Genomic DNA, 19,320 nt, shown 5'->3' on the forward strand with positions numbered 1-19,320 from the left:
AAAAAAAAAAAAAAAAAAAAAAAAAAAAAAAAAAAAAGAGAGAGAGAGAGAGAGAAAAAGAGAGAGAGAGAGAGAAAAGAAAGAAAGAAACCAGCATCTAGCAGCATCTAGCAATTACAGTAGAAACCAGTACCTAGTAGCCACTGAATGTAACAGAATGGGGTTGGAACTCCAGCAAAGCCCCATTACCAAATAACTGTTATTATTTGACTTGTCTGGTGGTTCCCTGGAAGACTCTTCTCACGAGGCTGTCCTTATTTGACTTGACACAGAGCTCCTCTGGTGTAAACAGCCTTTTCCCCAGCAGTGTTTGTTGAAAACAATCAGAGGCAGTTGTTGAACATGTGGCTATCCAAGGCAGTGGATAGCAGTTGGGCCAAACAATATGCTAACAAAGTGTTAAAAGAAAAGTGGGGGCTTTGAAAAACTGTGACATATTCCTGGGAACTCAGAAGGCCAACTACATGCATATGGCTTTATGTATACTCATAGCTGTATGTATGCTTAGGAAAGAACAGAAAAGACCTAAGCTCTTATCTCCAGTTAATCTTCCAGCTTTGTGCAAGCAGAAAGTGATAAAGACTAGAAATGCCCCATCAAAAAGTGGGGAAAGGATATGAACAGACATTTCTCAAAAGAAGACATTCATACAGCCAACAGACACATGAAAAAATGCTCATCATCACTCACCATCAGAGAAATGCAAATTAAAACCACAATGAGATACCATCTCACACCAGTTAGAATGGCAATCATTAAAAAATCAGGAAACAACAGGTGTTGGAGAGGATGTGGAGAAATAGGAACACTTTTACTCTGTTGGTGGGACTGTAAACTAGTTCAACAAAAACAGTATGGCAATTCCTCAAGGATCTAGAACTAGATGTACCATATGACCCAGCCATCCCACTACTGGGTATATACCCAAAGGATTATAAATTATTCTACTACAAAGACACATGCACACGTATGTTTATTGCGGCACTATTCACAATAGCAAAGACTTGGAATCAATCCAAATGTCCATCTGTGACAGACTGGATGAAGAAAATGTGGCACATATACACCATGGAATACTATGCAGCCATAAAAAAGGATGAGTTTGCGTCCTTTGTAGGGACATGGATGCAGCTGGAAACCATCATTCTTAGCAAACTATCACAAGAACAGAAAACCAAACACCGCATGTTCTCACTCACAGGTGGGAACTGAACAATGAGCTCACTTGGACTGGGGAAGGGGAACATCACACACTGGGGCCTATCATGGGGAGGGGGGAGGGGGGAGGGATTGCATTGGGGAGTTATACATGATATAAATGATGAATTGATGGGTGCTGACGAGTTGATGGGTGCAGCACACCAACATGGCACAAGTATACATATGTAACAAACCTACACGTTATGCACATGTACCCTAGAACTTAAAGTATAATAAAAAATAAATAAAAAAAAAGACTAGAAATAGAGAAAAATCAACAAAAGCAAAAGTGGTTCTTTGAAAAGATTAAAAAAGACAAAAAGGATAAAAAACATAGAAATATCTCTAGGTAGCCTAACTAAAAAAATTTTCAAAAAAAAAAAAAAAAAAAGAGCAAGAACGAGATAGTGTGAGAGATCAAGAGTGTGAAAGTCAGGGTGTGCAAGAGTGTGAGTGAGAAGGGGGACTCAAATTATTATAATCAGGAAATAGAGAACTATCAACCTTATAGAAGTAAAAAAGATTATAAGTGATTATGATGAAAAATTATACACCAACAAATTAGATAATCTAGATAAAATGGACAAATTTCTAAAAAAAAAAAAACACACACACACAAACTACTGAAACTAAAATGGGAAAAGTGAAATAGGCCTATAATAAATAAAGAGATCGACTTAGTAATGAAAAAACTTTCCACAAAGCAAACTCTAAGAGCAGATGGCTTCACTGGCAAATTCTACCAAACATTTAGAGAATAATTACCACCAATTCTTCACAAACTCTTCAAAAAATAGGAGAGGAGGAAATGCTATACAACTCATTCTAAGAAACCTAGACACCCAAACTAGACAAGGACATCACAAGAAAACTATATATCAATATATCTTACAAATAAAAACATAAAAATCCTCAACAACATGCTACCAAGCTGAACTTAAGAACATATAAAAAGGATCCCAAAAGGCTAAGTGGGATTTATTCTGGGAATGCAAAAGTGATTCAACATATAAAAATCCGTGTATGTTTTTTCCATATATATACACACATATATATTTTTTCCATATATATAAACATATATATATATATATAAATATAGGAAAAAATCACATGATCTTCTCAATTGACACAGAAAAATCATTTGACAAAATCAACACTCTTTCATGATAAAAACACTCAACAAACTAACCATATAAGAGAACTTCCGCAACCTGATAAAGGTGATCTACAAAAACCCCACAGTTAACATTATACTTTATGGTGAAAGACTGATTACTCCCCTTAAGATAAATAACAAGACAGGGACATGCATTCTTACCACTTCTATTCAACACTGTACCAAAGCTTCTAGCCAGGTCAATTAGGCAAGAAAAAGGGAAAAAGAGATATCCATACTGGGATAGGAGAATTAAAAGTAACACTATTTAGATGCCATGATTTTGTATATAGAAAATCCTAAAGAATCCACATAAAAATCTACTAGAACTAGTAAATAAGCTCAGCAAACTTACAGGACACAAGATCAGCTATCAGTTGTATTTCTATATGCAGGCAACGAACGATCAAAACATGAAATCAAGAAAACGATTCAATTTACTATAATAAAAAATTAAAATACTTATAAATAAAATTAACAAAGGAAGTGCAAGCCTGGAATACTGAAAACTATAAAACATCTTTGGATGAAACAAATTAAAGAATAATTAAATAAATGAAAAGGAAAGACATCTTGTCTTTATGGGTTGGAAGAGTTAACATTGTTAATATGAAATACTCCACAAATTGATCTACAGATTCAATATGATGACTATCAAACTCCCAGCGGCTTTTTTTTCTTGTTTGCAGAGATTGACAAGTTGATCCTAAAATTTGTATGGAAATACAAGGAATCAAAGGAGCCAAAACAATCTTAGAAAAGAACAAAGTTAAAGAACTCACACTTCCTGATTGAAAACTTTCTACACAGATGCAGTAATCAAGACAATGTGACACTGGCATAAGGGTAGACGTACAAATCAATGGAATAGAATTGAGAGTCCAGAAATAAACTTTAACATTTATGGTCAACTGATTTTTAACAAGAGTGCCAAGGCACCACTTCACGCTCACTGGGATGGCTGCAATCAAAAAGAAAGACAATTAAGAAGTGTTGTCAAGGATGTACAGAAATTAGAATCCTTGTATATAGAATGAAGGGGAGATTTGGTAAAAAAATAAAATAAAATGAAGACAAAGAAAAAATAAAACCCTCATACATTGCTGGAGGGAATATAAAATGGTGCAGTCTCTTTGGAAAATAGTTTGACAGTGCGCCAAAATGTTAAACAGACAGTTATCACATAACCCAGAAATTTCACTTCAAGGTATTTACCCACAAGAATAAAAAACAATGTACATACAAAAACTTGTACATGAATATTCATAGCAGCATTATTCACAACAGCTGGAACAAGAAAATATCTCAAATAACTATCAATGTTGAATAAACAAAATGTGGTATGTATCCATATAATGGAATATTATTAAATCATAAGAAAGAAATCCTGATACATGCTACAACACGGGTGAACTTTGAAAATGATATGCTAAGTAAAAGGAGGCAGGCACAAAAGATCACATATTGTATCACTCAATTTATATAAAATGTGCACAATAGGCATATTCATAGAGCTAGAAAGTAGGTTAGCAATTGCTTGGGTTGGTAGTAGGATAAATGGGGAGTAACTGCTAATGGATATGGGGCTTCTTTTTAGGGTGATGAAAATGTTCTGGAATTAGATAATGGTGAAGGTTTGCACAACTTTGTGAATATATTAGAGACCACTAAAGGGGTGACATTTGTGGTAAATCAATTATATATCAACATTAGATAGATAGAGACAGATGATAGATAAGATTAGATAGGATAGATAGATAGAAAGAAAGATAGATAGATAGATACATAGATAGATACATAGACAGATAGATGAGTGAGCAAGCTAGCCAGCCATGTGTCTCACGTAGGTTTTTGATCAAAACCAACAAAATCTGTTTACCATATTAAGTTTAAACTCTTTTCCCAGGCTTTGAAGATTCTTCATGATCTTGTCCCATACAAATTTACTTTTGTATTCCAATGTGAACCTAGCGAATCTTATCTCCCAAGGCAGGCTTATTCTCACCTGAATGGTATCACTCATACTTTAACCCCGAATAACTTTCCTCCTGCCCTCCATGTTTCTAACTTTGCTCTCATCTTTTAGAAGTCAATATTAAGTACTGCCTATTTTGAAGCTATCTCTAAACTACTGCTTACAGACAATATCACAGGGTCTGTGAGTATAAGCTCTTTGAGAAAAGAAGCATTATGCTTCTTTTATACCTTTCAGAGATCCTAAAATATGCTAAAAATCCTTGCCATTTAGATGTTCTATTCACTTAAACAGTTTTTCAAAAATATATATATATATCGACAAGTTACAGTGGATAGGTAGTATTGGCATGCAACAATTACAGGTATTCAACCCATTATAAATAAATGTATGGCACAGAGTGCTACCTATCCATGAAATTCTAATCTCCTCTTTTTCCATAGTAGCTGCACATGTCTGTTCAGCCACACTATACTCCACAGACTGCCTTGTGAATAGGTGTATCCACGTGACTAAGATTATCCAATAGAATACGCATGAAGTGGTATCTGCCCCTTTCAAGCCTAGCCCGAAAATCTTTCTCAGTTGTTTCTCCATGCTCTTTCCCTGTTCTTGTGAGTGCTAATGGTGATGAAAGTGTACTCGGGAAGCTTTGTTTTGAAAATGACAGTCTGCTGTCAGCCTACAGTCTAAGTTCCTGAATAATCTCATGGAGGAGAGCTGCCTTCTGACCTGAAGAGTAAATCTCCTTTGTTTATTCCTTCAAGAAATAAAATTATACTGTTTCATCTATTATCTGTGTTTGTGTTAGCAGTCTAGCCTACCCTAATTGATGGTGTGCTCCTAAACAATTTGTTTTCCAATGATTCCTCCACTGCCTATAAAATAAAATTCAAACTCCAGCTCTATCCCAATCTACCTTATTGATTTTTTTCTCCAACTACTTCACTTCATCCACCCTACGTTTCTATCAAACTAAACAAACATGGTCCTATGTAAACTTTAGGTTTACCTCTACCTGTGTTCGGTTACATGGATTCCCTCACCTGGCATGTTCTTTTCATTCTATTTCCATATGTCCAAAATTCACCAGTTTTTAAGACCTGCAAATGCTACCTTTTCCACGAAGCCTTCTCTGACTCCTCCAGATGAAAAATAGTTTCTCCTAATTATAAATCATGACAGGACTTTATATTTCTCTAACAGTTTTTCTCACTTGATTTTTGTTTCTTAATTTATATGCTTTAACATCTGGTCTACATACTTTTAAGGGAGGACCCTTATCTGATACATCTTTATGTAGCCTTAAGTTCCTAGCAGAGTATCTTTTATAGAGCAGAAGTTCAATAAACATTTGTTAACTGAAAAAGAAAAATAGTGAAATATCAATTCTCCTAAGTATTCCCACTACCATCCTACTTAAATTAATACTATCCTCTATCTATCTCACCTCAATCTCTTTCCTTATAATCATCACTTCCAAATTAGTGGAGTTGGATTTGATGTAATTTTATTTGGAACATACACACACTTGGGCTCATAGTTAAGTCATACCTGGCAGTATCCAATTTTGGGATTCCTGTATGCATAAGCAGTGAGTACCCTTCTCAGAGCAGATATGCCAGTGTCACTCTGAAAGGCTGGGTGCTCAGGCAGAGAGCGACGTAAATCACGTTCAATTTCTTCAGTAGCCAAGTTGCAGGTCCCTAAGGACTGCTCAACTACTTCAGCATAATAGCCAGGATTAGTAGCCATGTCATTAACAGCACCTGTGAAGATTATTAACATACAACAGAAGAGGGATAAAATTAAGCTATTATTTCATATATACATAAAGAATTGGATTTCATTTCATTACCTTGATATTTAGCCTTATGCTTAAGTGATTCCTGAGCACAAACAGAAAAGAGCTTTACACTAGAATCTATGTCAAGCTACTAATTTTATCCAACAGAATACCATTTTCATGAGCTTTTTTCCCCCTTAACTGACTGTTGACACTAGAGATAAAGGTTCCCCCATTATACATATCTTGCCTAATAAACTAATCTGCTCAGATGCTGGATGTGCGGATAGATAGGTAAGTTATAGGTAACTACTTACCTTTCTCTCTTTGACTAGTCTGAACTCAAGATGAGTAAGACTTTGTACTAACCATCTTTGTAATTCTTTCGCTTTAGCTTAGGGCATAACTCCTAGAAAGGCATAGTTAATGTCTGCTAAATAAATAAAGTGCATAAATGTAATACCTGAAAAAAGCATCCAGAGTTCTCCTCTTAAGGTTTCTGGAATCCCTCTTACAACAAGACTTCGAGTCTTTTTGGTTCGAAACATACTAACACCACGCCCACATTCTGCAAAGAGTATTTTCCATGACTGTTCCTTCATTTTTTCTTTCAACTGTAATGACAGAAAAATCAAAACAACTAAATCTAGTGAGAAATTAACTGTAAAATAACTTGCCCACTCTCTTTACCTTGAAACAACATCTATAGAAATTAAGAACATAGAAACCAAAATCAGTATTCATCCAGGGGTGAAACACTGAATCTTTATCATCATGAAAATCTTATAAACTCATGTGAGCACAGCAGCTTTAATTTACTATTTTAATTCTTAGCTAAATTAATATAAAAGTGGTAAAAGTGTTATACTTGGGAGGCAAGGCTTTAAACCATCAGTCTCCCCAAATCACGTCTATGTCAGGATTAGAAATCTATGCAAATAAAACTCAATGTCAATAAATATGTACAACTATTATGTATCTGTAAAAATCCCCAATGTCCAACTTTTATCTTTTATCTTCATTCCTGATAATAGTCCTTGTGTATAGTGGAACCAAATAAGTTACACAGTAGTACCTGCTGGAAAACTTTTCAAGTCCCAAAAGAAGAATTTTCAGTTGTGTCACCTTCTAGTCTGCTTTTAAAATTTTTACTTTTCACCAACTGTTTCAGCCCATAGGTTTAAATATTTTGTTTTCCTACCATTTTAGAATTAAGAGTCTCCAAATTCTGAGGGTGAAATACCATCATTAAGGCTTCAGTGTTCACAGTTTTACCACATTCCCTCTGACTTGTTGAAGATTGCACCTCAAAATTATCAGATGGCTCTGTAGACTCAGAACTAATAGCAAGCTGAAAAAGAAAGAATGCAATTATCCCAGATGCATGCTTAAGTTTCTGCAGGAAAAATATTCTAATGTTTACTGTCATTTATAAGCCACAATCTATATACATAACAAATATTAAAGCAATATCTCAGAGACATACCTATCAAAATTAGGTATGTCAACAACCTGACTTCTAGAATGGTAAGCTCAGAATCTCTGTGAACACACTCCCCAACAAAAGCAACAAAATAGTGGCAAAACATTCAAAATAAACCATTTCAGAACACTGGAATTAACCAAAGGCATGCAATAAACTGAAAAGCATCTATTCGAGAAAAACTAATGAGCCTGAGTAAGACCAGAAGAGTCTGTGGGGCTTTTAACTCTATCTACCTGCCCAAGCTCAGAAATCAAAGCCAGTAGTATGGCAGCCAGTGGATCTTTTGGAGTTTCATTAAAAGCCTTATCCCTAGGGCATAGACAATATTTGATCAAACTTGCAACTCCCTGGAAAATCTCTATTCCCAGGGTGTTGTTATCATTTGATTTTATTCACAGCTCAGCTTGGTAAAAAAAACTCTGTTCCCACGGTATTATAGAAAACAATAGCAATTGGCTGGTGACAACCTAGCTGTCCAAGGCTATGATTTCAGCTAGAGCAAACAAGAGCCTGGCTAAAGATTTAAAAGGAAGACCTGAAAAACCAGATGTGATATGGAATTTTGAAGGGCTGCAACACAGTCTTGGGGATCTAGAAGAATGAATACATGTACAGGGCTGTGAACATGCCTAGGAAAGAAATGGGACAGGAGAAGGCCCCAGTCACTCAACTCTGGGTATCTTTGAAAGCAGGGAATAAAAGCTAAAGCTGATGTGTAAATTGCCTGAAGTTTGACATATGCCTTGACACAGATATCCTTGAGAAAAAGGTGGAATATTTGATAGCATAAGGCATTTAAGGAAATCTAACCCATCACTGAATAACCACTAAATTATACTGATTCAGGGGGTGATCCAAGGAAGTCAGGCTTAAAAATAGAAATAAGAACTTAAAAAAGTAACCAATAGAAAGTGTCTTGAGGGGACCCACTTGTTGGATTTCATAAACAAAGACTGTAAAGTAGCTATTATAAATATATTCAAAGAATCAAAACTATGTTTAAAAAAATAAAGTACCCATTAAAAAGTGGGCAAAAGGTCTAAATAGATACCTCACCAAAGAAGATATAAATGGCAAATAATCATATGAAAGAGGTTCAACATCAGATGTCACTGGGTAATTGCGAATTAAAACATTACACACCTATTAAAAACCAAAACATTGAAAATACCAATTGCTTATGAGGATGTGTTGATACAGGCATGCAATGTGAAAGAAGCATAAATATATAAACTATACCCCTATGTTTCTTGCATCACTACTCAAAATCACCAAGATATAAAATCAACCTAAATGTCTACCAACAGATGAATGGATACAGAGAATGTGATAAATTTTTATAATGGAACACTATTCAGCCATAAAAAGAATGAAACATTTTCATTGGCAGCAACATGGATGAACATGGAGAACATTATGTTAAGTGAAATAAGTCAGGCACAGAAAGATAAATACCATATGTTCTCACTCATATGAAGGAGGTAAAAAGTTGAGCTCATAGAAGTATAGAGTAGAATGATGATTATTAGAGGATAGAAAGTATGGGGGGGGGGGGAGAGTTGTACCATTTAACGTTCCCAACAGCAATATATGAGAGTGTCAATTCTTCACCTTCTCCTCAACAGTTATTATCTGTCTCTTTAATTATAGCCACCCTAGTGGGTATGAAATGGTATCTCGTTAGGCTTTTGATTTGCATTTCTCTGTTGACTAATGATATGAAAAATCTTTTAATTGCTTATTGGCCATTTCTCTATTTTCTCTGGAGAAAAGTCTATTCAAATCCTTTAACCATTTTTAAAATTGGGTTGTTTGCCTTTTATTATTTAGTTGTAAGAGTTCTTCATACATTCTAGTTAGAAGTCCCTTACCAGACATATAATTGGCAAATACTTCCTCCATTCTCTGGGTTGTCTTTTCACTTTCTTGATGATAACATTTGTAGCACAAAAGTTTTTAATTTTTATGTAATCCGATTTACCTATTTTTTCTTTAGGGTCACATGCTTTTGGTGTCATATCTATAAACAATTGCCTAATTCAAGATCATGAAGATTAACTCCTATGTGTTCTCTGAGAGTTTTATAGTTTCAGCTCTTACATTTTGGTCTTTGATCCATTTTAAGTTAATTTTTGTGTGTGCTTTAAGAAAAGAGTACAACATCTTTTGGGGGGTGGGGAGTATGTTGCTATCCATTGTTTTGGCACCATTTGTTGAAAATAGTTCTTTCCACCATGGAATTAGCTTGGCTTTCTTGTTGAAAATTAACTGACCATAAATGTAAGAATGTATTTCTAGAGTCTCAATTATATTACATTGATCTACATATCTCCCCTTATGCCAGTATCACAATGTCTTGTTTACCACAGCTGAATAATAAGTTTTGAAATCGGGAAGCTTGAGTCTTCCAACTTTGTTTTTCCTCGTCAACATGGTTTTAGTTACTCCGAGTCTTTTCTTTTTTCACATAAAACTTTATGAACTCCAAAGTTTTACTTTTAAAACATATCAGTTACCCAGCTTCTATGGATTATAACTACACCAGCTATTGCAAGTTATTACTAGGAGTGGTAAAAAATAAAAGAAAAGAAAGACAAGACTCACTAACTTCATCTCTTAAACTTTAGCAAACCTTAGTAGCTTAAGTAAGATAAAGAATGCCCATGACTGAGGCAGAGGAAAAGTAGCAGCTTAGGGTGGACCAATCCAGTGGTATTTTAGTTTGAAATCCAAGAAGCCAGTACAAGTCCTAGCAGAGCTGGACATTAAGATTGGCTCTGAGTCCCCACCCAAATCTCACCCTGAATTGTAATAATTCCCATGTGTCAAGCATGGGACCAGATGGAGATAACTGAATCAGGGGGATGGTTTACCTCATGCTGTTCTCATGATAGTGAGTGAGTTCTCAAGAGATCTGATGGTTTTATAGGGGGCTTCCCCCTTCGCTCAGTACTCATTATCTCTCCTTCCACCCTGTGAACAGGTGCCTTCTGCCATGATAGTAAGTTTCCTGAGGCCTTCCCAGCCATGTGGAATTGTGAGTCAATTAAACCTCTTTGCTTTATTACCGAGTCTTTGGTATTTCTTCATAGCAGTGTGAGAATGGACTAATATAGTAAATTGGTACCAGGTAGTGGGGTGCTGCTGTAAAGATATCCAGAAATGTGGAAGCAACTTTGGAACTGGGTAATAGGCAGAGGCTGGAACAGTTTGGAGGGCTCAGAAGAAGACAGAAAGATGTGGGAAAGTTTGGAATTTCCTATAGACTTGTTGAATGGCTTTGACCAAAATGCTGATAGTAATATGGACAATGAAGTCCAGGTTGAGGTGGTCTCAGATGGAGATGAGGAACTTATTGGGAAATGGAGCTTTAGCAAAGAGACTGGTGGCATTTTGCCCCTGCCCTAGAGATCTGTGGAACTTTGAACTTGAGAGAGATGATTTAGGATATCTGATGGAAGAAATTTCTAAACAGCAAAGTGTTCAAGAGGAAGCAGAGCAAAATATTTGGAAAATTTGTAACCTGATGATGTCATGGAAAAGAAAAACTCATTTTCTGGGGAGAAATTCAAGCCAGCCACAGAAATTTGTGTAAGCAACAGGAGCCGAATGTTAATCACCAAATTCGGATGTCTCCAGGACATGCCAGAGACCTTCACAGCAGCCCCTCCCATCACAGGCCTGGAAGCCTAGGAGGGAAAAATGGTTTCATGAGCCTGGCCCAGGGCCCCCCTGCTCTATGCAGCCTCGGGACATGGTGCCCTGCATCCCAGCTGCTTCAGCTCCAGCTGTGGCTAAAAGAGGGCAAGGTTCAGTTCGGGCCATTGCTTCAGAGGGTGCAAGCCCCAAGCCTTAGCAGCTTACATGTGGTGTTGGGCTACAGATGCACAGAAGTCACAGGTGCACAGAAGTCAAGAACTAGGTTTGGAAACCTCTGCCTAGATTGCAGAGGATATATGGAAATGCCTGGATGTCCAGGCAGAAGTTTGCTGCAGGGGCAGAGTCCTCATGGGGGGAAACTCTGCTAGAGCAGTATGGAAGGAAAATGTGGGGTCAGAGTCCCCACATAGAGTCCCCATTGGAGCATTTCCTAGTGGAGCTATGAAAAGAGGGCCACCATCCTTCAGACCTCAGAATGGTAGATACGCTGACAGCTTGCACTGTGCACCTGGAAAAGCTGCAGGCATTCAACACTAGCCTGTGAAAGCAGCCAGGAGGGGCACTGTACCCTGCAAAGCTACAGGGGTGGAACTGCCCAAGGCTGTGGCAGTCCATCTCTCTCATCAGTGTGACCTGGATATGAGACATGGAGTCAAAGGAGACCATTTCAGGGCTTTATGATTTGGCTACCCCGCTGGATTTCAGACTTGTATGGGGCCTATAGCCCCTTTGTTTTGGCCAATTTCTCCCATTTGGAATGCTGTATTTATCCAATGCCTGTACCTCCATTGTCTCTAGGAAGTAACTAACTTGCTTTTGATTTTACAGGCTCATAGGCAGATGGGACTTGCCTTATCTCAGATGAGCCTTTGGACCTGGACTTTGGGTTAATGCTGGAATGAGTTAAGACTTTAGGGGGCTGTTGGAAGGGCATGATTGTGTTTTGAAATGTGAGGACATGAGATTTGGGAGGGGCCAGGGGTAGAATGATATGGTTTGGCTCTGTGTCCCCACCCAAATCTCACCTTGAATTGTAATAATCCCCACATGTCAAGGGCAGGACTGGGTGGAGATAACTGAATCATGGGCAGTTTCTTCCATGCTGTTCTCATGATAGTGAGTGACTTCTCATGAGATCTGATAGTTTTATAAGGGGCTTCCCCCTTTGCTCAGCACCCATTTTCTCTCCTGCCACCCCATGAAGAGGTGCCTTCCACCATGATTGTAAATTTCCTGAGGCCTACCCAGCCACGCAGAACTGTGAGTCAATTAAACCTCTTTTCTTTATAAATTACCCAGTCTCAGGTATTTCATCATAGCAGCATGAGAACAGATGAATATAGATGGGATTCAAGGAAAGGTAAGGAGGAGTATTCAAATCAATGTGTAAATAAAAGGGTAAGGTAGAAGAAGCCAATAAAGGAAGAATTAATGATTAGAGAGTATAGGTCTCAAATTGCAACAATTCCCCCTTTTTTTTTTTTTTTAAAAAAGGTTATTTTGACAAATCACATACTTGACCACTTAATATTAAGTTTAGCTGTTTGAACGAGGAGCTACATTTTTGCAAATACAGGTTGGAAAATTTATGGTTGTAGTCTGGATCTCAAGCACAGCACATTCCTTTAGTTTGAATGACTGAATCATCAGTTTATCTATTGTTCTAAACTACAGGAAAAGTATCCCAGAAGGAAAAAAAAATAACCTCTTAAGTAATGAAACCCTAAACATAAATTTGTAAGAGTGATGACAAGTATGCCAGTCCTATCCATTATTACCTCTTAAGTATTCATAAAGTCATGTTAAAACATTCACCTTCATCAACAGGCAGTAGGTGGTCAGAAAATTTAAAAAATGACAAAAAATAAAATAAAAAACATTTACCTTCAAAGATGGTAGTTTAAAATAATGTTTAAAATTTTGAAGAGTATAATAAAGTAGATTATTCAAGGAACTAAACTTAAATTTCTTGAACATTTTTGCTCTGGCTCTTATCAGTGGAAAGTTTTACCCATGGTGTTTTATATATGTACTTGGAGATAAATATATATTTCTCTCCATTTGGGTGTTCACACTTATGACAAGTAAATTTGGCACTCATCAGACTTTTAGTGCCTGAGCAAAATCCAATCACATCTAGAAAGCAATATAGATTGTTAACTCTATAGCAGCTATTCTTAATCAGTTTCATTTTTACTATCTGACATTGATTTTACAATTATCATATGGCTATAAAAGTGAAGGAAAGACAAAGAAAAGATGAACATTTCTTTATGTGTAAATTTCTACAAAATACTATATTTAAATTAGAATACTTCATAAACTCGGTATAATAAATGGTTAAAGAGTTGACCTGTAAAACCAATAATTAAAACAAAAAAATATAAACAAATGCTTTTCTCAAATATCAGAAGTTTATCTTAAATAGGATCCTGTTCATAGTCCACAATTTAATGGGTGTGAATTTCATTTTTAATAGTTTCTGGTTTCCCAACTTAGAAATAAATCTACCCCCACAGCTAAAAATCATTTTCCAAATTTATATTATAGTAATAAGAAACACCTTATTCTTATCAAGGCAAGAAAAAATCAGTTATGTTGGTTAAACTACTATTTGGATCTACATTATCATGTAGGAAACCCATTACTTCTATTTAAAAACATAGTAAGATAGTTCTGGTTATGAAACTATCTTATTAAGATAACTATATTTCATATAGTTAGTAAGTTATGTTTACATGTTCTGTGATAATCTGTAGAAGATACTTATTTTCCCATCTAAAAACTTTAAGGCATGAACTCAATTACTACCTTTCTTGACATTCCATAGTTTCCACAATTCATTCATAATGTAGTTTAAAAGCATCAGGCAATGGATCTTCAGTAGTGCTTTCCATTCTTAGGTTACTTTGCTTAAAACTAACCTAAGACGGCCCATTTTTCTTTCGTTGAGTAGTTTTGAAAAATTACCTTATCTAGTAATAGTTCCTGATTATATGTGTCAATAAAAGTAAAAGATTCATGTATTTTTCCAAGTAGTTTATTAGAATTTTACTAAATCTCTTTATATGCCCAGATTTTAGTATAACTTATTAAAATGTGGAACATTTTAATATATACCTATATAAAAACTTGGATAGAACTGATACTCATGCATAATTTCAATTACTTCTGGTAGGATTTGTTCTTTGTATAATGTCTTTGACATTCTCATAGGAAAAATTTCCTAAAGTACTTCCTGCATTCATATTTAGACTTGTTGATTTAGACTCTGGGAGATTTAAATTAAAAAGTCTTGCTGTTTGTACAAAGTCACCAGGTTTATGAAAATAGAATGCAATTTTTCTCTTCGTTTCAGAATAAGTGTAGTTATAAAAGAATATAGCTATAATTTCTGTTACTTAGAAATCAAATGGAACTAGCTCTTGTTTAAAAAGCTTTCTCTTTACTAATTTTTTACATGTACTATTATTAAAGCTAGATATATACAGATACTAAAATGGGTCAATATTCTTCATCATTGATAAGATAAAAATCTTAAGTGAAAACAATATTACAGCAATTTAAAAATACATATTTCCAAGCAGATATTTATTAAAACCTCTAATAAAGAGTAAGAGAAACTAGAAAACTGTAGAATTCTGATGCATATTTGGAAAGATGGTAAATTCATTTTCAAACAAAATCTTTTCTTGACAACTGAGCATACTCGTCTACTAAAAGCACATGAAAGTTTTAAGGGGAACAGTTACAGCTCTCCAGGTTTTGGAAAAGCAAATTAATTAAAGGAAAAAGAAAGATATGTTGAGCTTTGAAGCTAACACACGGACTGAATGTGAAATAGAACAGAACAAGGAAAACATGATATAAGTAAGAATTTGGGAGCATTGGGAGAGAAAACTACTAAGGCTGGTCAGATTTTACTTGTATTCCCGCATCAAACTAAGGAATATCCTGGGTACATACTAAAAGACAATGAGAGATAATAAAGTTGGGGCAAGAAAAACTCTTGATGGCCAATGTAGAAAATCTGTGTCTGGAATTGAGATGGGAAAAAAATTTAATTACATGTTTTCACTGTGCTTTTTAATTATCAAAGGGAAAATTAGTTTTACCAATACTACATTATAGTTGACTTAGCGTATTATTTTCAATCTCTACTCTGGAGATAGCAGTAAAAGGTTCTATACTCCAATTCAAATAAAATAATATAGCCAGTAAAGACACATTTAGTTTTTCTTTGAATTTTACTTAAAATATAAAAAGCTATAATTTGATAAGTTTTATCAATCTATTAAAACATGGGGTTCCTGGACATTGTAAAAAAAAATTCATTCGAATTCGACCTGTCTGCATTTCCATGAGAGACATATGAAACATCAAAATCCTCCTTATCCTCTCTAATATTTTACTAGTAAACAGATATACTATTATTTTGCTTTTGGCCAGATTATGTAAATAAGGCTGACCTACAAGATATTAAATAAAAGATATCCAGACAGGTTTAAAATTGCTATCTCTTCGCAACAATAAGAGGAGTCCTTTTTCGAGGCCTCACTGAATTCTCAAATATATTTTGATTTCTTAAAAACCAAACTATGTGAAGGGTGGAGCAAGATGGCCGAATAGGAACAGCTCCAGTCTCCATCTCCCAGCGCGAGTGACACGGAAGACCGGTGATTTCTGCATTTTCAACTGAGGTACTGGGGTCATCTCACTCGGGAGTGCCGGACAATCCGTGCAGGTCAGCTGCTGCAGCCCGACCAGCGAGAGCTGAAGCAGGGCGAGGCATCGCCTCACCTGGGAAGCGCGAGGGGGAAGGGAGTCCCTTTTGCTAGCCAGGGGAACTGAGACACACAACACCTGGAAAATCGGGTAACTCCCACCCCAATACTGCGCTATAACACCGGCACACCGGAGAATATATCCCACACCTGACCGGGAGGGTCCCATGCCCACGGAGCCTCCCTCCTTGCTAACACAGCAGTCTGTGGCAATCTAACCTCAAGGCAGCAGCGAGACTGGGGGAGGGGCGCCCGCCATCGCTGAGGCTTAAGTAGGTAAATAAAGCCGCTGGGAAGCTCGAACTGGGTGGAGCTCACAGCAGCTCAAGGAAACCTGCCTGTCTCTGTAGACTGTGCCTCTGGGGACAGGGCTCAGCTAAAGGAGCAGAAGCCTGTGCAAACGCGAACGACTCTGTCTGACAGCTTTGAAGAGAGCAGTGGATCTCCCAACACGGAGGTTGAGATCTGAGAAGGGGCAGTCCGCCTGCTCAAGGGGGTCCCTAACCCCTGAGTAGCCTAACTGGGAGACATCCCCCACTAGGGGCAGTCTGACACCCCACACCTCACAGGGTGGAGTACACCCCTGAGAGGAAGCTTCCAAAGCAAGAATCAGACAGGTGCACTCGCTGTTCAGCAATATTCTGTCTTCTGCAACCTCTGCTGCTGATACCCAGGCAAACAGGGTCTGGAGTGGACCTCAAGCAATCTCCAACAGACCTATAGCTGAGGGTCCTAACTGTCAGAAGGAAAACTATCAAACAGGAAGGTCACCTATACCAAAACCCCATCAGTACGTCACCATCATCAAAGACCAGAGACAGATAAAATCACAAAGATGGGGAAAAAGCAGGGCAGAAAAGCTGGAAATTCAAAAAATAAGAGCGCATCTCCTCCTGCAAAGGAGCACAGCCCATCGCCAGCAACGGATCAAAGCTGGTCAGAGAATGGTTTTGATGAGATGAGAGAAGAAGGCTTCAGTCCATCAAACCTCTCAGAGCTAAAGGAGGAATTACGTACCCAGTGCAAAGAAACTAAAAATCTTGAAAAAAGAGTGGAAGAATTGACAGCTAGACTAATTAATGCAGAGAAGGTCATAAACGAAATGACAGAGATGAAAACCATGACACGAGAAATACGTGACAAATGCACAAGCTTCAGTAACCGACTCGATCAACTGGAAGAAAGAGTATCAGCGATGGAGGATCAAATGAATGAAATGAAGCGAGAAGAGAAACCAAAAGAAAAAAGAAGAAAAAGAAATGAACAAAGCCTGCAAGAAGTATGGGATTATGTAAAAAGACCAAATCTACGTCTGATTGGGGTGCCTGAAAGTGAGGGGGAAAATGGAACCAAATTGGAAAACACTCTACAGGATATCATCCAGGAGAACTTCCCCAACCTAGCAGGCCAGGCCAACATTCAAATTCAGGAAATACAGAGAACGCCACAAAGATACTCCTCCAGAAGAGCAACTCCAAGACACATAATTGCCAGATTCACCAAAGTTGAAATGAAGGAAAAAATCTTAAGGGCAGCCAGAGAGAAAGGTCGGGTTACCCACAAAGGGAAGCCCATCAGACTGACAGCAGATCTCTCGGCAGAAACTCTACAAGCCAGAAGAGAGTGGGGGCCAATATTCAATGTTCTTAAAGAAAAGAATTTTAAACCCAGAATTTCATATCCAGCCAAACTAAGTTTCATAAGTGAAGGAGAAATAAAATCTTTTACAGATAAGCAAATGCTTAGAGATTTTGTCACCACCAGGCCTGCCTTACAAGAGACCCTGAAGGAAGCGCTAAACATGGAAAGGAACAACAGGTAGCAGCCATTGCAAAAACATGCCAAAATGTAAAGACCATCGAGGCTAGGAAGAAACTGCATCAACTAATGACCAAAATAACCAGTTAATATAATGGCAGGATCAAGTTCACACATAACAATATTAACCTTAAATGTTAATGGACTAAATGCTCCAATTAAAAGACACAGACTGGCAAACTGGATAAAGAGTCAAGACCCATCAGTCTGCTGTCTTCAGGAGACCCATCTCACATGCAGAGACATACATAGGCTCAAAAGAAAGGGATGGAGGAAGATCTACCAAGCAAATGGAGAACAAAAAAAAGCAGGGGTTGCAATCCTAGTCTCTGATAAAACAGACTTTAAACCATCAAAGATCAAAAGAGACAAAGAAGGCCATTACATAATGGTAAAGGGATCAATTCAACAGGAAGAGCTAACTATCCTAAGTATATATGCACCCAATACAGGAGCACCCAGATTCATAAAGCAAGTCCTTAGAGACTTACAAAGAGACTTAGACTCCCATACAATAATAATGGGAGACTTCAACACTCCACTGTCAACATTAGACAGATCAACGAGACAGAAAGTTAACAAGGATATCCAGGCATTGAACTCATCTCTGCACCAAGCGGACCTAATAGACATCTATAGAACTCTCCACCCCAAATCAACAGAATATACATTCTTCTCAGCACCACATCGCACTTATTCCAAAATTGACCACATAATTGGAAGTAAAGCACTCCTCAGCAAATGTAAAAGAACAGAAATTATAACAAACTGTCTCTCTGACCACAGTGCAATCAAACTAGAACTCAGGACTAAGAAACTCAATCAAAACTGCTCAACTACATGGAAACTGAACAACCTGCTCCTGAATGACTACTGGGTACATAACGAAATGAAGGCAGAAATAAAGATGTTCTTTGAAACCAATGAGAACAAAGATACAACATACCAGAATCTCTGGGACACATTTAAAGCAGTATGTAGAGGGAAATTTATAGCACTAAGTGCCCACAAGAGAAAGCAGGAAAGATCTAAAATTGACACTCTAACATCACAATTAAAAGAGCTAGAGAGGCAAGAGCAAACACACTGAAAAGCTAGCAGAAGGCAAGAAATAACTAAGATCAGAGCAGAACTGAAGGAGATAGAGACATAAAAAACCCTCCAAAAAATCAGTGAATCCAGGAGTTGGTTTTTTGAAAAGATCAACAAAATTGACAGACCGCTAGCAAGAGTAATAAAGAAGAAAAGAGAGAGGAATCAAATAGACGCAATAAAAAATGATAAAGGGGATATCACCACCGACCCCACAGAAATACAAACTACCATCAGAGAATACTATAAACACCTCTACGCAAATCAACTAGAAAATCTAGAAGAAATGGATAATTTCCTGGACACGTACACTCTCCCAAGACTAAACCAGGAAGAAGTTGAATCCCTGAATAGACCAATAGC

General features: G+C 37.1%; 1 protein-coding gene across 2 annotated transcripts in view; it reads right to left on the reverse strand.

Moving 5' to 3' along the window:
- Positions 1–19,320, reverse strand: part of TBC1D8B (TBC1 domain family member 8B) — a 78,108-nt gene that overhangs the window by 29,811 nt on the left and 28,977 nt on the right. For both annotated transcript variants that reach the window (XM_023203051.2, XM_023203050.2), the window contains exons 8-10: positions 7,319–7,468; positions 6,581–6,731; positions 5,886–6,100 (exon numbers count right to left, since the gene is read on the reverse strand). In XM_023203051.2, coding sequence (XP_023058819.1) covers positions 5,886–6,100; positions 6,581–6,731; positions 7,319–7,468 — 516 coding nt within the window. The remainder of the gene's footprint in view (positions 1–5,885; positions 6,101–6,580; positions 6,732–7,318; positions 7,469–19,320) is intronic.

This window comes from Piliocolobus tephrosceles, chromosome 12 (genome assembly GCF_002776525.5).
Source record: "Piliocolobus tephrosceles isolate RC106 chromosome 12, ASM277652v3, whole genome shotgun sequence".
Classification (NCBI taxonomy): Eukaryota; Metazoa; Chordata; class Mammalia; order Primates; family Cercopithecidae; genus Piliocolobus; species Piliocolobus tephrosceles.